At 52.9% G+C, this 18,420-nt stretch overlaps 1 protein-coding gene across 1 annotated transcript in view; it reads right to left on the bottom strand.

Annotated features, from left to right (window-relative positions):
- Positions 1–165: 165 nt before the first annotated feature.
- The window catches only part of Wdr86 (WD repeat domain 86), a 19,338-nt gene continuing 1,083 nt past the window's right edge, over positions 166–18,420 (bottom strand). Inside the window, exons 3-8 of the mRNA XM_010637590.2 lie at positions 18,229–18,373; positions 10,076–10,217; positions 4,324–4,735; positions 2,401–2,536; positions 518–621; positions 166–418 (exon numbers count right to left, since the gene is read on the bottom strand). Coding sequence (XP_010635892.1) covers positions 251–418; positions 518–621; positions 2,401–2,536; positions 4,324–4,735; positions 10,076–10,217; positions 18,229–18,373 — 1,107 coding nt within the window. The 3' untranslated portion in view covers positions 166–250. The remainder of the gene's footprint in view (positions 419–517; positions 622–2,400; positions 2,537–4,323; positions 4,736–10,075; positions 10,218–18,228; positions 18,374–18,420) is intronic.

Genomic DNA, 18,420 nt, shown 5'->3' with positions numbered 1-18,420 from the left:
TTCATGAGGGCTATGGTTGACAGTTTGTCAAGGAAACAATCTGGTTCTATGGCTTTTGTAAAAACGTCCCACTTAGCACTCTGCATAAAGGGACCCCCCGGGGACCTTCAGGTGCTTGGGGCATCATTTATGGGGGTCCCAGGGTGGGTGGGTGGGGCGCTGGGCTCTGGATGGGGAGATGAGTCCCTGGAGGCTTGAAGCCAGCAGCTTTCGCCTGCCCTCTGGTTCCCAGGCAGCAACGTCCCCTAGGTCATGTGGGCTGCAGGGGCGCAGCTGTGACACAGGCCACCCTGTTGCTGAAGAGACGTGACAGGCTGCGCTTGCCTGAGGACCTGTGGCAAGGGGCCTGGAGCCCACGCAGGTCCCAGAGGCGCAGGGCACCGTCGTGCGAAGCTGTGTACAGCACATGGCCGTGCACCTGCAGGGGTGGGCAGGCTGTCAGGCACGGGTCCTCGGAGAAATGCTGGAGGGGCTCCCCTTCCAGGGATGTGAGAAGCAGGGCTCAGGCCAGGCCTACCTGCAGGCAGTTGATGACGAGCGTGTGGCCCCGGAATACCCTCTGCAGTGCTCCTGACTGGGCATCAAAGGCCCTGGCGCAGGCATCCCCGCTGCCTGTGAACACTGTGGGCAGACAGTGGCACATGGACCCTCTCAGCTTCCCAGGCCACCTCCTCCCATGGCGCGACACAAGACAGAGTGGGGCCTCAGAGGGATGCCCCAAGTTTCAATCAGGTCCCCACTCAAGCTCCTCAGGGAAGCTGACCAGGTCCTGGGAGGCTCCTGGTCTTGCGATGTCAGCCCAGCAACCATTTCCCCTTCTCCTGCCTGTGCACAGCCTGAGTGAGCTCCTGGGTGAACATGGCCTCTGACAGGGGTTCATTGGTGCTCTCCTCAGCTCACCTGCCCCCCCAACCCAAGAATTGGGGTCCCAGGAAAGCAGAGTGGCCTCGGGCATTGGGTGAGAGGGCAGAGGGGCAGGAGTAGTCTTAATTGGCTGGCTGCTGCTGAGGGGATGCTGTAGGGACCTCTGTCTTCCATAAGAGGTCCTCACTGGGGAGCAGGGTCACATGGACACCAGAAGAAGGCAAAAATAACCTCTCCACAGCTCATGCCTAAATCCCAAGGGCACACCAGACTGTGTTTACAGAAACCCATTTTATCCCCCAGCACCTTGGCTGTGGGGTCAACTGGAATTTTCCGGGTGATTCTCCCCTCCCCCATTCTCGGGGGACACTCAAGCCTGGGAAGCACTGATTGCTGCTGCTGGGCTCGTGAAAACAGATAGGGAGCAGAGGTGGGGCCCTGGGAGCCACGATCCCATGCTCTGCTGGGGTGGGGCTGCCTCTGGACGGGGGCCACGTCTCGGGTGTAAATGTGTCCAGCAGCAGTTTGAGACAATCCGCCCTTTTTTCTAAAAGAAGCCTAACTCAACTTCCCAGTAATGTCCCCCATGAAAGACCCTGCATAAACCTCTCTCAGGCAGAGTTCTAAGAGATACATGCAAAGGCCTCTCAGTTGGGCTTAAGGAAACCATCTTAATGGGCCCTTCTCAGCTAAGAGATGCATCCCTTTGCCCTTCCGGCCTCTCCTGCCTGCCTAAAACACAGTACAAGCAGCTGACTTGAAACATGAAGCGCAGACGCAGGAGGAAGACTGAGGATGAATGGTGAGACAGAGTGACAGAGGGAGCTGGGTGCCCTACCTCCTAGAGACCAGCCCAAGAGATTTTTTTTTTAACCTCAGAGAAAAATATACACTGCCTCATTTTATGAGACACCTGAATTTTCTCTTATCTGAGGTCAAACCTAGGGCCAAGTGAGGCCAAAAGGACTGCACCTCGAATCTGGCTGGGTTAAAGGGTAGTACAGTCTCCCTGAGAGAGTCAGATGTTCTTGGGACAGGCATTCACCCCAGGACCTCAGAAAATTTGAATCACTATACTTTTTTTATACTGTCAAAACAGCCATACTCCAAGCCTCAGCAGAGGAACAGTTTTTTTCTGAGACAAGGTCTCAGTGTGTAGTCCACACAGCCTTGAACTTACTATGCACCAGGACTTGGGCTCAAATTTGAAGCAGTCCTACCTCAGCTTCCTGAGAGCTGGGAATACAGGTGTGCACTACCATGCCCTGCTTTCGGTTTTCTCCTAGAGGTGGGAGTAGCCCCCCACCATGAGACCATCTCTGAACAGATTCAGAAGGGCCCTGCCTTTGGTTACTATATATCATTTTCTTTTTTTGGAGATCGAACTCAGGTCTTTGTGCTTGCAAGGCAAGCAGCAGAACCACTGAGCTAAATCCCCAGCCCAGGGCCCTGCCTTTGGGACCCTGGATCCGGGATCCCAGCCGAGGCTCAGGGAAAACCACACCCAAGCCTGCAGCCGGAGAGACAGTCACTTACAGGTCCCCGCGTGGAACTTGAGGGCGCTTACGCTGCGGCGGTGGGCGGGGAAGGTGCGCACGCGCTGCCCCGTGTCTGCCAGCCAGCACTTGACGGTCCTGTCGGCGCTGCCCGAGTACAGCAGCTGCTCTGTGAGCTGTGTGGGGATGGATAGGATCGGCCAGGTATCAGCATGGGGAGGCATGTGCGTGCAGATCACAGTGGGGAGTGGGGAGAGCCTGGCCCAAGGCTCCCCCCTCCCCCTTCAGAAATACCGAGCCTGGCTTCTCCTTCCCCACAGCTCAGGATCTGCAGAGCTGAGACAGAGCGGCCACCAGGCTTCACCCTGCCCAGAGCCAAGCCATAGAATCACCCTCTCTGCCCACGGAGGGTGGTGACGCTGGGGGACAGAAAGGGACACCTGGCTCTAGAGGGGCCTCCACGCAGGACTCTAGCTGCAGGGAAAAGGGTCTACCAGGATCAGGAAGACCTGGCTGGCATGGAGGTGCCTTTCTGCTAGAACCGAAGCTGTGCTACCACAGGGTCACTGTTCCCTGCCCAGAGTTCCCCCGGGTCTGTACCCACTGGGAAGGCAGAGAACCTGAGACCGGCTCGCCCTGGCCATCTGAAGTGGCTCAGTCCAGCAGAGGGAGATAAGTCTCTGCTAAGAAAGACAGGTCCTCACCCAGCACCACCCTGGTCAGTGAGTCACAGGGCATTTAGCCAGTGCCAATGATGGCCCAGGATCTCAGAACCCTGGGGCATCTGGGACCAGGAAATAGATGGGGCCCTCAGAACCTTTGTCTGGGGAAAGCCAGTAGTGGGCGTAGTATCCATCCGCGTTGGCCACCAGAATCTTCAGACGTTCTCCAAACCTGTCCATCTCAGCCACATTCTGGGTCGCTTATGGGTCAATGCCCACAGCTAACTCAGTTTCCCCTTAATATTTCCCTGTGCAAACCTTAGAGGCCAGGGTTTTGAGTAACCCAGCTCATTTATTTATGCTGGCCACAGCCCAGGTCCAAGGAGTTAGGTGGCTTTGGGACAATCACTATAGTGGCAGCAGGCTTGTGGGTGTGGTGGGACATGTGGTACATGGTATGGCCTCCAGGAAGCAAGGGCTGCAGGGTAGGTCCCACAGAGTGTCACTGGCATCTCTCAGCCCTGCCCTGGCATCCTACTAGAGTTCCCTGGCATCCTACTAGAGTTCCGGTCGGCTTCTGAACATGTAGCCTCCCTAATTGGTCCACTCCCAAAGGGAGAGATACATGCAACCACCCACCAGCTCCAGTCAGCTCCAGCAGGGTACTAGAGCATGGTTCCTGCCAGCCAAAGGGCCCTTCTTTTTTGTTGTTTTTAAAGACAGGGTCTCTAGGGCTGGGGATTTAGCTCCATGGCACCATGCCTACCTCTCAAGAGCAAGGTCCTCAACTGAGTTGGATCCCCAGTAACACACACACACACACACACACACACACACACACACACACACACGGGGGGAAGTCTCACTGTATAGTTCAGGCTAGCCTTGAATTCCAAGTGATCCTCCTGCCTCAGCTTCCTGAGTGCTAGGATTACAGGCGTGAACCACCACACCTGGATTTTGTGACTTTATTATTTTGAGATAGGATCTTTAAAGAGGTAATTTAATTTAAAATGAAGTCATAAGGGTGGGTCTTAATCCAATCTGATTGATTTCCTGATGAAAAGAGATTAGGACACAGACACACACAGATGACTCATCCACAAGCCAAGGAGAAGCCTCAGGAGCAGCTGGCCTCGCGACACTTTGATCTCTTCACTTCTGGCCTCTGGAACTGAGACAAGGGTTTTGCCCTCTAAGCCCTGCCCGTGGGGCTCTGTTCCCAGCCAGAGCCAGTTGGCACACAGAGGCAGGGCAACTCCAAGGTACACCTGGACCTCCAGGCAGCCTGCAGCTCTCACCTCCAGACAGATGATGGAGCCCTGGTGCTCTCGGAACACCCGAAGCTGCTCCCCACTCAGGATGTCCCAGGCGCGGATGGTGGCGTCGGTGCTGCCTGTGAAGGCCGTGCGGCCGGGCCCATCCAGCACTAGGCATAGCACAGCACCAGTGTGGCCCCGCAGTGTCTGGCGGCAGCAGCCACTGGCCACCTGCCACACCTTGGCTGTGCCATCTGTACTGCCTGTCACCAGGAGACCCCTGGCCTCTGCCTCCTCGGCACAGGAAGTGTCCCAGGGGGCAGAGTAGGCCAAGGTTAGGACGCAGTTGCGGTGGCCCCGAAACTCCCGGGACACCTGCCCCTTGTCCACAGTCCAGACGCGAGCTGTCCGGTCATAGGAGCTGCTGAAGAGTTGGTTGTTGGCAACCAGGATCCTGGAGCAAGAGGTAAAAGGCCGTGGTCAGAGCACAGAGCATTGCTGGAACCCATTCAACCTCCGTGAGCACTGCAGCAAGACAGCCTCCTGCTCTCTGGCTACCCACCACACTTATCTTCCAGGGTCAAGGTCAAAATGTCCTTCAACATGAAGCCTCCCTGATACCCTGGCAGGGACCTCTCCCTGATGGAATCCCCTCCATGTGCTGAGCCCCTGCTGGCCCAGCCCCTACTGCAGCAGGGACCAGGGATCACACCTTGTATCTTTGCTCTGCTATGAAGCACTACAGCTTGTGTCTAGGTGTTCCCGCAAAGCTTCATGGGGTCATAGGGGCACTTGTCACAGTGGCTAGATCTAGTGTGTGGTGCTATGATTAAGAGTGTGATTACTAAATCAGTTCACTGGTTAGTTTTATATAGTTCTGGCTAGGATTAGGGGTGTGAGTGCTATCCCTGCCCTAGGGCAGGTAGCCTGTCTAGAATATAAAGGAAAGAAAGAGGGCTAATGTGCTCTCACCTGCCTGCTTGTCATGGGCTGTTCTCCTCTGTGATGTCCCTCTGCCATGCCACCCTGCCTTGCAGCCAGTCAACCATGGACTGGAACCTCTACAAACTAACCCAAGTAAACTTCTCCTCCTTTAGCTTTGGATATCGGGTATTTTGTCTCGGCAATGAGAAAAGTAACTAAGACAGAAATTTGGTACCAAAAATGGGACCTGACTATACCTGACCATGTGGTTCAGAAGGAACCTTTGGAATTGGCTTTTGGGAAGAGTCTGGAAAGGCTTGGGGATGCCAGCTGGAAAAGCATCCCTGGAACACCGAAGACTGTACTCGATGGGAGATTCTGGTCAGAGCTCAGAAGACTGGAATGCTGATAGAAGGGCCGTGGTAAGTACCAGGCTCTGGAGGTTTCTGCTGTGAAGGACTGTGTTGATTACTGGACTACAGATGATATGTGTTATGTCTTGGCAGAAAGTCTGTCTGCATTTTGCTCATGTCCAGAGACTTTGCCTGAGACTGAGAGTAAAGGCAGCAAACTAATTAATCCTGGAGGATTAATTTCAAGGTGCTTTTAGCCAGATTTATGTTGAGAATCAAGAGCAAAGAGGGCTGGGGATTTAGCTCAGAGGTTCTGCCACCTGCCTTGTAAGCACACGGTTGATCTCTGGAAAAAAAAAAAAAAAAAAAAAAGAGCAAAGAGCTCAGCAGAATGATTCAAAATGTTAGTTTGGCCAGAAAGGAAGTTTTAGTAAAGTTGCAGCCTACAAAGATGGAAGAGAGGAGAAACTGGTCCCTGAAAAGACTTACAAGAAAAATCCAAGTATTTCAGAAGACTTGGAAAAGATAACCTGAGGGCATCACATGAACCAGTAGGACTCCAGCCTTGAATCCTCAGAGTTGCAAAGGTGAAAGACTTTGCTTTGAGAAGAGAGCCCCAGAGCACCACATTCCAGAAAGGTGGCAGCCTAGAGAATCTGTTCCCTTGGGACTGGTTCAGAGTGCTCAGGATCCAGGAACTCGAGCCCTACAGCCAAAAGAGAAGGAATCCTGCCTACTGCTCCAGCTGGTGGCAGACCCAGTGTTGCCCACATGGTGCTGGCTTTAGGTGTATGCAGAATGCAAGAATTGCTGGGCATGATGGCATGTCCCTGTAATCCTAGCACTTAGGAGGCAGAGGCAGGAGGATTGCCACAAGTTCGAGGCTATTCTGGGCTACATAGTGAGTTCAAGGCTGGCCTGAACTACAAAGCAAGACCCTGTCTCAAACAAAACAGAAAACAACTCAGAATGCAAGAGTTGTGGGGTCAAGAAGGCTTCCACTCAGATTTCGGAAGGCCTGCGAGGCAGCATCCCAAGCAGTGTCTCCCTGAAAGGGCAGTGGGTAAAGCTTCAAGTGTGAAGCTGAAGGCACAGTGGAGACCCCAGAAACATGGGCCATCTGAGGAAAGCTGCAAAGAGGGAGCAAAGTCAGTCCCAGCGAGAAGCCACAGGAGCTACAATCACCAGCAGTGCGGTATGGGTGGAGTCACCAGCCCTTTGGAGTTTACAACTCTCACAGATCGCTGGGGACACTGGAAGTGGAACTATGGGACTTAATGTTTGCCCTGATGGATTCTGGATTTGCTTTGGCCCCGTTCCTTTGTGTCTCCCTATTTTTTAAAAATAAAGTTTATTTTATCCCCTAGCCCCCTCCCTATTTGTACCTTTTGGGATGTAAATGTCTGTCGGGTGCCATTGCATGTTGGAAGTGTTTAGCTTTCTTTTCATTTGTACAGGGGCTTGCAGCTAAGAGTTCGCTTTAAATCTCAGCGGAGACTTTGGACTTCTCAGCCATGGTGAAAATACTAGGACTTTGGCAACTCTGGGAGATGGCTTTTGCATAAAGGAAGGTACATGAGTCTTTGGGGGCCACGGAATGTTATGGCCTGTGTCTGGATGTCCCCCCAAAGCCTCATGTGGTCACAGGGGTGCTTTTCACAGGTGGCTGGATCCAGAGTGTCTGGTGATGGGATCAAGGGTGAGTGATTACTAAATCAGTCCACCGATTGGTTTGGCATAGTCTGGCGAGGATTAAGGGCAGGTAGCCTGAACAGGCTATAAGAAAGAAGGTGCTTTCCTCACCTGCCTGCTTGCCATGGACTATTTCTCTTCAGCCACGCCACCCTCCCTCTACAAGTACGAGCCAAATAAACCTTCCTCCTCTCAGCAACAGGAAAGTGACTAAGATGAGGGGAGAGCAGGATGAAAGGGACAGGTGGGGTGGCCACCCCTTCTGGTCTGCCCAGGTTTCTGAGAATAAAGGGCTTTCCAATGAAAACCGGGAAATTCCAGGGCTAAATGAGACCAGCTGGCCACCGTGGGAATGGCTCTGACCCACTGGCTGGCAGAGGCATTTCCGAGAGGGCGGTAAGGAATTCGAGCCTTTCCTGTCTCGTGGCTCTGGTGTGTCCCCCTGGGTGACAGGAGGCAAAGCTACAATGGTGGGGTGGACTCTGCTATCAACTCACAGGGTGACCACCACACAGGTGAGGCTGAACTGGCTGGGGCTAGGGAACTGTTGGGTGGAAGGCCAGGAGGATCCCTCGATTCCTTGAGTTGGCTGAGCTCAGGCCCAGGCCTTCTAGGCAGGAAATATTCATGACTTCTCATTTTACCAAACTCTGTAAATTTCTCCTCAGGAAAACAGGAAGCATGTTCACCTTTAGTACAGAACTTCAAAGGCTGTTTGCGCTCCCTTGTTAGGCCCCACACCCGGGGGACAAGGCTGCCCAGGGCCTGGTCAGGCTGCAGCTGGACTGGGTTGCCTCCCTGCTGGTTCGCTGCCCAGACCAGGACTGGCGATGGCCTCTGCTCCTCCCAGGAAGCCTTGAGCCTGGCGTCCTTTCCTACAAGTGACAACCTGACAACTACACGAAAATCCGACTCCCCTGACAGGCTTCTTCCCTGGGCCATGAAGTAGATGTAGGGTTTTTCCTTTTTGCAGTTCTGGGGATGGAACCCAGAGCCACGTGCGTGCACACACACACACACACACACAAGGCAAGCTCACTACCAGGGGACCACGCCCCAGACCCAGGTGTGGATTGTGCAAGTGATGTTTTGGGAAGGCTTTGGGGAATGGGGATGGTGGCTGAATCCTGCCAAGGTGTGACATGGTGTGATGGTTGGATGTAGGTCACTAAAGGATCAGTGTCCCCAAACTCACCTTCCTGGCCATCTCAGAAACAGGAGGAAGTGAGTTCCAGGTCCCCACAGTGGAACTCAGCTATTTCATGGTGCCAGTGTGTGTGTGCTCAGAGCTGTGGGCTGAGACATCCATGGATGGAAGATAGTATCTGTACAGTGTGTGTGTGTGCACAGGTGTGCACTGTACAAGTGTATATGTGTGCATGCATCATGCTGTGATTGTGTGTTTGTGAGCTGTGTACATGCTGTATGTATGGGTGACGTGCTATGTACTTGTGTATGAGTGCATTTCTCTTGTTTATGTGCACACATTGTGTGCATACTTTTTTTTGGTGGGGGAGACAGGGTCTCACTCTGTAGTTGAGACTGCCCTGGAACTCACTATGTAGCCCAGGCTGGTATCGAACTCACAGATCCTCCTGCCTCAGCCTCCCAAGTGCTGGGATTACAGGTACGGGATACTACGCCTGGGTTTTTTTTTTTGTTTTTTTTTTTGGTACCAGGGATCGACGAACTCAGGTCCTTGTGCTTGCAAGGCAGGCAGTGTAACCACTGAGCTAAACCCTTGGCCCTGAATACATGTTTATTTATTTACTTTTTTTTGTGTATGTGGTACTGGGGATAGAACTTGGGACCTTGCGCTTATGAAGCAGGTGGTGGAACCACTGAGCAAAATCCCCCATCCATGCATACATGTTTAAACTGTTTGTATGCACCTTGGAGAATAAACCTGGCAAAGTGTAATTTCTGTTTGTTTATTTGTTTGGGGGCTTTTTTTTGAGACAGGGTCTCGCTATGTAGTTGAGATTGACCTGGAACTCACTATGTAGCCCAGGCTGGTCTCAAACTCCCATCGATCCACCTGGCAAAGTGTAATTTCAACTCTGAATCACCCATTTCTACTTCTGAAAAGCAGGTGACAGTAGTCCAGACTGTCCGTGAACTCACAGCAATATTCCTGCCTCAGCCTCCTGAGTGCTGGGATTACCACCATGCCCGGTCTGTCTCTAAGGCCCACCAGCAGCCCTGGGTTTGGCACATCCTCATGTTTGTACCTGCTCAGCCCAGCCCTAGGGCTCTCCCCAGGCACAGCCCTTCTGCCAACGTGGCTATTAGGAACCCTTGGGAGCCTGGGGAAACCATCACAGGTCGTGCAGTGTCAAACGGATCTGATCAGCAGAGGCATTTGCAAGACCTGGCTCCACCCCAAACTCAATAAGGGAAGGAAAATCTAAGCCTAGAGGAGGAGGTGGGGTGCTTTCCACAGCTGTGTGTGAAGAGAGGCTTATAGACACTTTCAACCGCATCTGCAGGACAGTCTCCCCCCGCAAACTGAGTCTACCCTCGGGTACCAATCTGCAGCCCCCCTGGAAGTGTCCCCACCAGTAGGCAGGGTAGCTCTCCCTGCACCCAGGAGGGGCAAGCGTGGTGCCAGGCTCCCAGTGGGTGTGTCTGGCCCGACTCCTCCTCCCCCCCCCTCCCAGACCTCCACGCGGCCCCCGGCACCTAGCACTTGGGCCTGGGGACACTTCTGTCCTGGGTCTCAGGTCACTGTGTGCTACCTCCCACTTACTGAGTTTCCCCAGGAACCCACATTTCTGGCCTCTGTCCCCCTCTGCCCGGCCAGGAGCCCTGCCCGCCAGGCCAACCTGTTGACAATGGACGTGTGTCCCCGGTACACCTGCGCACACTGGCCGGTGTGCACATCCCACCGCCGGATGGTGCAATCAGCACTGCAGGTGAAAGCGGCTCCGTCCTCCAGCTGGCAGAAGGTCACGTAGCTCTCGTGCCCTGCAGGTGAGGGGACCTATGAGTGGCCCCCCAGGGGCGACGCCAGCTCCTGTTTTCTTCTGGGAAGAAGATTTGGAAGGACAGGGGAGAGAGAAGGGCCAGGTGGCAGGACAGGCAAGTTTTTAGTTGGAAGTGTGGGTCTCGGACCCCAGGTGCACCGGGAACAGTGCAGGGAGCTTACCTGCCCCCCAAACCCGTTCACTCCCTCTCCCATGCTCTCCTTTCTTCGCCCTTTCGTCGTCTCTTTTCTTTTGCTTGAATGTTTAGTTTTTTTGAGACAGGGTCCAGCCTTGAACTAACCTGGCCTCACAGTGATCCTCCTGCCTCAGCCTCCCAACTGCTGGGATTACTGGCATGCACCACTGTACCTGGCATCTCCTTTTAGTCTTCCACATACTTGTAGCTCTTTGTGCTCAGCAAACCCAACGTTATGGAGGTAGGACAGGGGGTGGCTGGGCAGGACCTTGGTGCTGCTATTGCCTGGGTTCATTCTGCCTCTTCTCCCCATGCAACTTGTCCCTCACTTGGAATGGGGACATGGACAATCCCCAAGGCACAGGTCATCATGTAGTTACAGTGGAAACCACCTGGTGGATGCTGTGTGTTAGCTACTTCTCTTATGCTCAAGCAGAAACACTGCAGTGGGGAGACAGCAGCTGTCAGGTCCTGGGCAGTTACAGGGCTGCCAACGTCACCTTACTCAGAAAAGGTACATCACAGAAATGACCAAGGTGAGAGTACTGATGGAAGACAGCCCGGACTGCACAGATGGGCACTAAACGGATACGTCAACCTTCAACAACTGGGCAAGATTAAGCTGTATGGGCTAGGGATTTAGCTCAGTGGTTCTACCACCTGCCTCAAAAGCACGAGGTCCTGAGTTTAATCCCCAGTACCAAAAAAAAAGAATGAGCTGTAGTTGCTTCAAGGCACCAAGCGTTCCAATGATGGGAACATGGGACACAGGGAGACACTGAGGATTCCTCTCACCTTCTGAGGACCTAGCCCAACCATAAAGAGTCAGCAGGAGGGGCCTGCAGTTACAAGGCCAGGCATCTTCAGGGGACACTGAGGATGGGGCGTTTCTAGCAGGGGAGGGGAGAGTCAAGGAGGTGCACGCTGGAGACTTAGGGAACCTCTCAAGCCAGGTGGTTGGTGCTACACAGAAATGAGGCTGGGGTCCAAGGGCAGAGGGCCACGCTGGGTCAGAGTTGGGGCGTGCACACCTGCTTGGTGTCAAGCTGGCCCTGTCAGCCATCACCTTCCAGGGCAGATGCTGTATCTTTTGCCAATCACAGTTGTGGCAGTGTTTTTGTCTGGAATGTGATCAAACAGCCCTGGAAGCCCTCAGGGTCTTGGATCCAGTTGGGCTTGACCTCCAGGGAAAGATGTCTCACCTGGGAGAAGAACTTTTGACACTGAATACATCTTCGAGGAATTCAGAAAGCACAAAACCAAGAGAAGCAAAGGAATCTGGAAATATTTTTACAGAAGTGGAAACCGATGAATTCAAACACCCACATAACTGGCAGGCCGTATTATTGCATTAAGGATCTTGTTTTAAAGACTTTTTGATCTTAAATTAAATCAAGAAGAGCACTTAAGAGTGAGGTGTGGCTGATCAATGGCACCTCACTCAGTGGAACTATGGCCACCAAGCTAGGGCTGCCGACCGTCAGAGATGTGGGCATTTCAATCTTATTTTAAATCTCAGCCAGGAGTCGTGGCAATGCTTTTAATCCCAGTACTCTGGGAGGCTAAGGCAGGAGGATCAAAGGTTCTAGCCCAGACTTGATAACTTAGTAGGACTCTGTCTCAAAACGAAACAAAACAAAACAAAAACTACCAAAAAAGGGCTAGTGAAGTAGCTCAGTACAAAGGCCCTAGGTTCAATCCCCAGTACCACCAAAACCATCATCATCATTATTGTTAACACTGTCATCTCATTTAGGTTGCTAATGTCAGGTGGACAAGGATTTCAGACTCTCCTAGGTTCTGTGAAACTGATTCATCTTTTATTTTTGCTCTGGGCTTCAGCTTACTTAACTTTTGGATGAACTCGACCTCCTGGGTTCTCAAAACCCCAATTAAAAAAAAAAAAGAAAAGCTTTTGTCGTTTGGAGAGCACACACACACCAGGCTGTTCTGAAAACAATGTAAGAATTAAGTAAACACTTGAAGAAATGGCAGATTATGTTTCTCTTAAAATACACGTTGGTGTAAAAGTTAAGGGCAAAATATGTTTGGTAAAACACAGCCAGGATTTTTGCCCAAGGAGTTTATAAAATATTTTAAGGCTGTCAACATTCTTGCTTTGAGACCAGATCGGTCCCCATCCTCCCTGCTGCCACTGCGGTGAGGGCAACCGGAGCACAGAGCCCAAGGAAGAGCCACCCCAAGTCCCCAGAGTGCCGGGGACGCCCAGGATGGGGGCAGCAGGGCCAAGGAGCCTGCAGAGGCGGCCCCTCCCCTGCCACTTGAGAACCTTCTGCCACAGCTGGCTGAGGCCAAGAGAGTCTGGTCCAGCTGCACCAGCTGTTCTGTCCCTCCACGTGGCAGAAAGGTAAAATGGAGGAGTGAGGGGTAAATTAAACCGAAAAAAGCGAGTGAGTGTAGCCAGTGAGCAACAGATGCACCTCTACTTTCTAGAACCAAAGCGGCCAACCACCAATGGGAGCTGCTTCACGTTAGGGGTAAGGAAAACAAGGATATAGACACAGCTCACAAATCCCTAAACATGAAAATGCACATAAAGACTGAGAGAAAGAGGCGATGATAAACAAAAGTCAAAGGCTTTGATTCAGTTTTGTTTTTGTTTTTTTTGCAGGGCTGGGCGCTCAGCCACAAAGCCATACCCCAGATCCTAGGTTTTTCAACGCACCAAGCCTTGTCTCTGAACCTGAGCCAGGCTGGCCTGAGGTCCCCTGCCCTCTGCCATCTATCCAGGAACTGAGGCCCTCTGTTCTCAAGCGCTCTGGCCCCTTTAGAAAGTGGCCTCACTGTGATCCAGGGTGGAGCAGCAGCAGAGGGACTGGAACTCTGCCAAGCGCTCCCCTCTCCAGTGCCACCGCACAGCATGGCCGTGACCCCATGACCTGTGTTCTGCAGAATCTCAGACAGGTCAGGCCCAGGGTTCACGGGCCATCTGGAGAGCGGGAGGAGCCACAGCCCCAGAGCCCAGAGCCTGCCACACCTCGGGGGAGCACTGCACCTTGGCCTTCAGCTGTTAGTTGTGCAGAGTAAGCAGAAATGTAAAACTGAAATATTTTCAAAGGAATGAAGAATGCAGATAAGATGCAGTTATGTTCAGAAGAACAGACTGAGACTCCAGGATTGCTTGCCAAGGATTCAGTCCTTCCCCTCCCTGCGCCCTGAGGGCTGCAGGGCGGGGTCACACCGTGCCTGCCCTTCCAGGAAAGGCAGCTTAGGGGGCCTAGGCCATGGGTGATCCCCAAGGGGAGCATGTCTTGGATAGCCTGCCCTCTCTGGGTCCCAGCGCTGAGGCAGCCAGCTGTTCCCACAGCCAGGAGGGATGGTCAAAATGTATGGTGAAGAGATTTATTACAGCACAAGACACACTCATTAATTCCTCCTCGCTCCGAACGCGCTGATCCCGTCATCATCCTGGCCACTTCCTCAGCAGTCCTTGAAGTGCTCCTTCCTGGGTGTCTGCGCAGGTAACAGCTCAGTGAGTGCTGCCACTGAGCGCCATCCGATGGAAAGGCAGGCTCATAAAAACATGTCCCTGGGGCCAAGTGTGATGGCACCTCCCCATAATACCAGCACTCCGGAGGCTGAGGCAAGAGGATCACCTCGAGTTCGAGGCAAGCCTGAACTACATAACAAGACCCTGCCTCAAAAAAAAGACGATGATGTGTCCGCATCCACCACAGTCACTGGATCTGGCACTGTGCCATCTCTGGTCACAGAGTGACCATGGAAGGTGAATGTTTTGAATCAGTTCTGGACTTCAAGGCAGCCACAATAGTGAATTAAAGATTCTCAGGAAAGGACTTCCAGAGCTGCTTCAGAAACTAGCAAGAGTGGGCCGGGGATTTAGCTCAGTGGTTCTGTTGCCTGCCTCGCAATCAAAAGGTCCCAAGTTCAACCCACGGTACCAAAAAAAAAAAAGAAAGTAGTAAGAGTGATAGGATGAGTGTGCTCAAAGGGAAGAGGAACATTTTGAGGGGATTCATCACAGTGTGTCTTTTATTGCCGTAATTTAAAAAATTTAAACATTGGCCATGTGCTTTGATCACACTGCGTGCATGGTGACAGGGATGGCCACTTGTTTTGGGATTTCCCCAACCCTTGTAGCACATGGGAAGCATTGTCCTGGCCACCTGACCCTGCTGTCCACACCAGCCTGTCCCTCACCGGCCCTGTTCCTGGTCCCCACTGCATGGACTGCAGGCACTACTCCTGGTCTTCCCACTTCTGGGTGGATTCTGACGACAGCCCACAGGGAGATTTTGGTCAGGATTCCACCCTTCTCTAACCCAGAGGGCTATTCAGGCTCACTGTGCATCCAGTGAAGGTCACTATGTCCTCAAAGGAGCCCTCTTGGCACAGCTGTCTCCAAGATTCAGTGACCATGGCCCTGGGAGAGATGACAGCCCTGCTGGTTCTATCCTCTGCCCACTCTGCAGTGCCCCCTCTTTGACCCTCCCCAGCGACCTGCTTGGTAGGCAATGCAGCAGGAAGCACTGAACCTGTGGCAGACCTGACAAGGGCTATAGCTGGGGCTCCCTGGACCTCTGTCCCCAGCCTCCTGTCACCCACATGTCGTAAAATGGTCCACTCCTTCTGGCACATTCTCTGGCCAAGTGGCACCACAGAGGGCACTCCATGCCCCACAGCTGAGGATACCCCTGGGCCCTAAGCCTGTCCAAATACAACCCTGGCTCACGGGACACATGAGAGACCAAGGACACTACAGAGGCAGCCACGGTGGGCTGGGATCTTTGGGTTGAGCCCTTACTGAACCAGAACTGAACAGAACAGGCCCTGCCATTTGAGGAAGCATTGCACGTCTCAGTGACCCACAGAATGAGATACCCACTGGGTGTCTCTCACTGTAATAATTTTTTAAAATTTAAACATTCCCCATATTTTAATCATGCTACATACATGGTGACAGGCATGGGACCATGCTCTTGGCATTACTCTGACCCCTGTGGCACAGGGGAACAGCTGTCCAGGCCAGGGAGGCCAAGGGATAATTATAGCCTAAGCAGTTCTTTATGGAATAACCCGCAATTAAGCCTTCTTTCTCTGCTGGGACTTCACCAGCTGCATCTGAAAGCCCATTCTGATTCATAAATGAAGCGGGCAGCCCTGGCACCCGGGTGACAATTCTACAGCTGTCCCAGAGCCCCCTAGAGTATCCATTCACAGCAGGCAGCCCCTGTCCTGTCTCCATTCCTCCCATCCCTTGGCCCAAACTTCCAAGCTTCTGGTCTCCACTCTGCCTGCACTGTGGTGAGGAGGAAAAGCTCTGGGCAGAGGCGCCAACCCCAACCATTCTTCTCAGGAAATGAGGACTGAGCCAGCAATTGGCTTACAGAAAGATGCCCATGAGGCCTAGGGGTCAGGGCTCCTCTGGCTGGCCATGTGGCCTGGGTACAACGAGTGCAAGCAGCAGCCACACAGCAGGACAAAGCCCTCTCTGCCATCTATCAGCCTGAGACCTTGGACAAGTCCTACAAGGGGAACCTCAGGGGACTCTAAGCCCCCCCCCCCACACTGGGCCAATGAATGTCTAGAAATCAGGATGTTCTGTGTTGGTAAATAAGTCTATGCCTCCTGGTTCTCATCCATAATCCTGATGTGGGTCACATCTGCCCCCCCAGGATTAACCACATAATAAAGATGCACAGAGATGCATATCTATTGGACATACAGTACTACACAGATGTTAAGACATCTTATTAAATTTCACTGGAACAAAAAAAGCCCCTCCAGGAGGAAGGAATTGGCAACATCTTGCTTTGGAAAGGGAGCACACAAAAGGACTGTCACACACCCACAGTGCTTCCTGCAAGTGAAGTCTATAAGCAGAATGTCCAAATAAAGAAAGGATTCCTTTGTCCTCTCTGTTCTTGAAAGTTTTTCTGGTTTGTTTGTTTTGTTTTTTGAGACACTATCTTGCTATGTAGTTTCGACTGGCCTTGAACTCACTATGCAGCCCAGGCTGTCCTTGCACTCCTCCTGCCTCAGCCTCCTAAATGCTGGGACTACAGGTGTGTGCCTTGAAAGTTTTGAAATGCCACCTGTGTAAGCACAGACTCAATTCTGGCAGTAATAGGAAGCAGTTCTTCAACACATTTCTGCTGGAGTGGGGAGGGCCCTCCGGGGAGGCCAGGCACCCCAGGTGTCAGTGCCTTAAGTGGACAGATGGCTAGGCTGTGACAGCCCCAAAATGGAGTGGAGTCTTGGATGGCAGACACATTGCCATGGCTTGGTCAGGCTGCCCTGGGACAAGCCCGTGCCCACCTATAAGAAGCAGCCTGGACAAGGCATAGCTTAACTGGGGCACTGAGGCTCCCATAGGGGCCCCACAGCTCCTTGGGGTTGGCTGTGTGTCAGAGCCCCTGAAAGCCTCTTCCAAATGCTACTTCTAGGATTCTCAGGGGAATCCATGGAGTTCAGCCCCAAGTATCTGCATTTCTTTCTTTTTTGAGGGTTTTTTTGAGACAGGGTCTCACTATGTGTTTGAGACTGACCTGGAACTCACTATGTAGCCCAGGCTGGTCTTAACTCACAGCGATCCTCCTGCCTCAGCCTCCCGAGTGCTGGGATTACAGGCGTGTGCCACCACACCTGGCGGAAATCTGAAACACACTCCAAATAGTCATGTTTGGGAAGCATACATGAGGCACCGAAGCTTTCTAAATGACCTCAGCTCTTACGGGCTCCGTCAGAGCATGTGGCTGTTTAGGGAGGACGGAGGGCCATGTGTTATTTGTGACCAACTCTCCATTATCCACCCCAACTCTCAAGTGACCAGTAATCCACATCCACCCCCAGTGGACTCTGAGACATCTACCCTAACTGTGCTCTGCCTGAGTGCAGTAGTGCTGGATCAACTGAAGCTGAGGCCAATGTCCTGTCTTAGTTGAAAAGGCTGAGCGTGGCCACCCGGGATTTGCTAATTGTGGCAGAAACACCAGCACTCAAATAAAGAGCTACATCGTGCAGAGAGCTCTCCTCACCAAGAGGCCACAGTGCAGGGGCTGGGGCTGGGGCTGGGCTGGGAGGGACCTCAGGGGAGCATACACTGGAGAGGCCTGGGCAGGAAGTACCTGGAGTCACACTCTCCACAGAATAAAAATGCAAATATAAATCAAACACGTGTACAAGGTCTTCACGCAACTATGGCAACCCTTGGCCACTTGATAGAAACAGCTCTGATAAAACAGACCTAACACCCCACACACACTTAAGGGCGACCCACCAACATCCCTTCCCTTCACAGCAGCAGCAGAGGTGGGCCAGGGTGGTGGCTAGAGACAGTGGAGGAATGTACTCTTTACTCACCCTCACGGGTTGAGGCTGAGAGCCCCGGGCAAGTTACCGAACCCTGAGCCTGTATGTAAGGTGATACGCTAAAAGGACACATTGGGGCCGCGGATTCAGCTCAGCGGTGTGGCCACCTGCCTCGCAAGAGCAAGGTCCTGAGTTCGATCCCCCGTACAAAAAATAAATAAATAAATGAAAGGACACACTGATCACAGCACCACCACCCCAACACGTTCCTCTTGTTCACCCTATGGACCCAAACAGGAACTGTCATCACAGGTCACCACATCAACGAATTATATAGTCAAGGTTTGCTTAGATGGAGTTTAGGTACGACTTTTTAAAATTTGCTGAAATTGGTGTGGTGATGACTTCATGCAGCGAGTTGACAAAGGACCTTGCCTTGGCGGCGGCGTCCCTCCGCCCCCCGCCCCGCCCGCACCCGCGGACCCACCTGAACCTCAGCACCCATTCCGGCCCAGTTCCCCACCTCCTCCTTCTGCCGCGCCCTGGGCACACAGGGACACAGGGGTCGGACGCTCCCCAGGGTTCCGCGAAGGGCAAAGCTGGATTCTGGTAAGGGGTCGGCGGGCAGGATTGCTGGGGTCCCGGGTCTGGCGCAGGTGGGCGCGCGGCTAGGAGGCCCGGAGGGTCGCGAGCAGCTGTACCTTGCAGGAGCGCG

This window comes from Fukomys damarensis, unplaced genomic scaffold (assembly GCF_012274545.1).
Source record: "Fukomys damarensis isolate Sample0158 unplaced genomic scaffold, DMR_v1.0_HiC HiC_scaffold_16, whole genome shotgun sequence".
NCBI classification, from domain to species: domain Eukaryota; kingdom Metazoa; phylum Chordata; class Mammalia; order Rodentia; family Bathyergidae; genus Fukomys; species Fukomys damarensis.
Note: the sequence above shows the minus strand (reverse complement) of the source record. Positions and strands in the feature narration are given on the sequence as shown.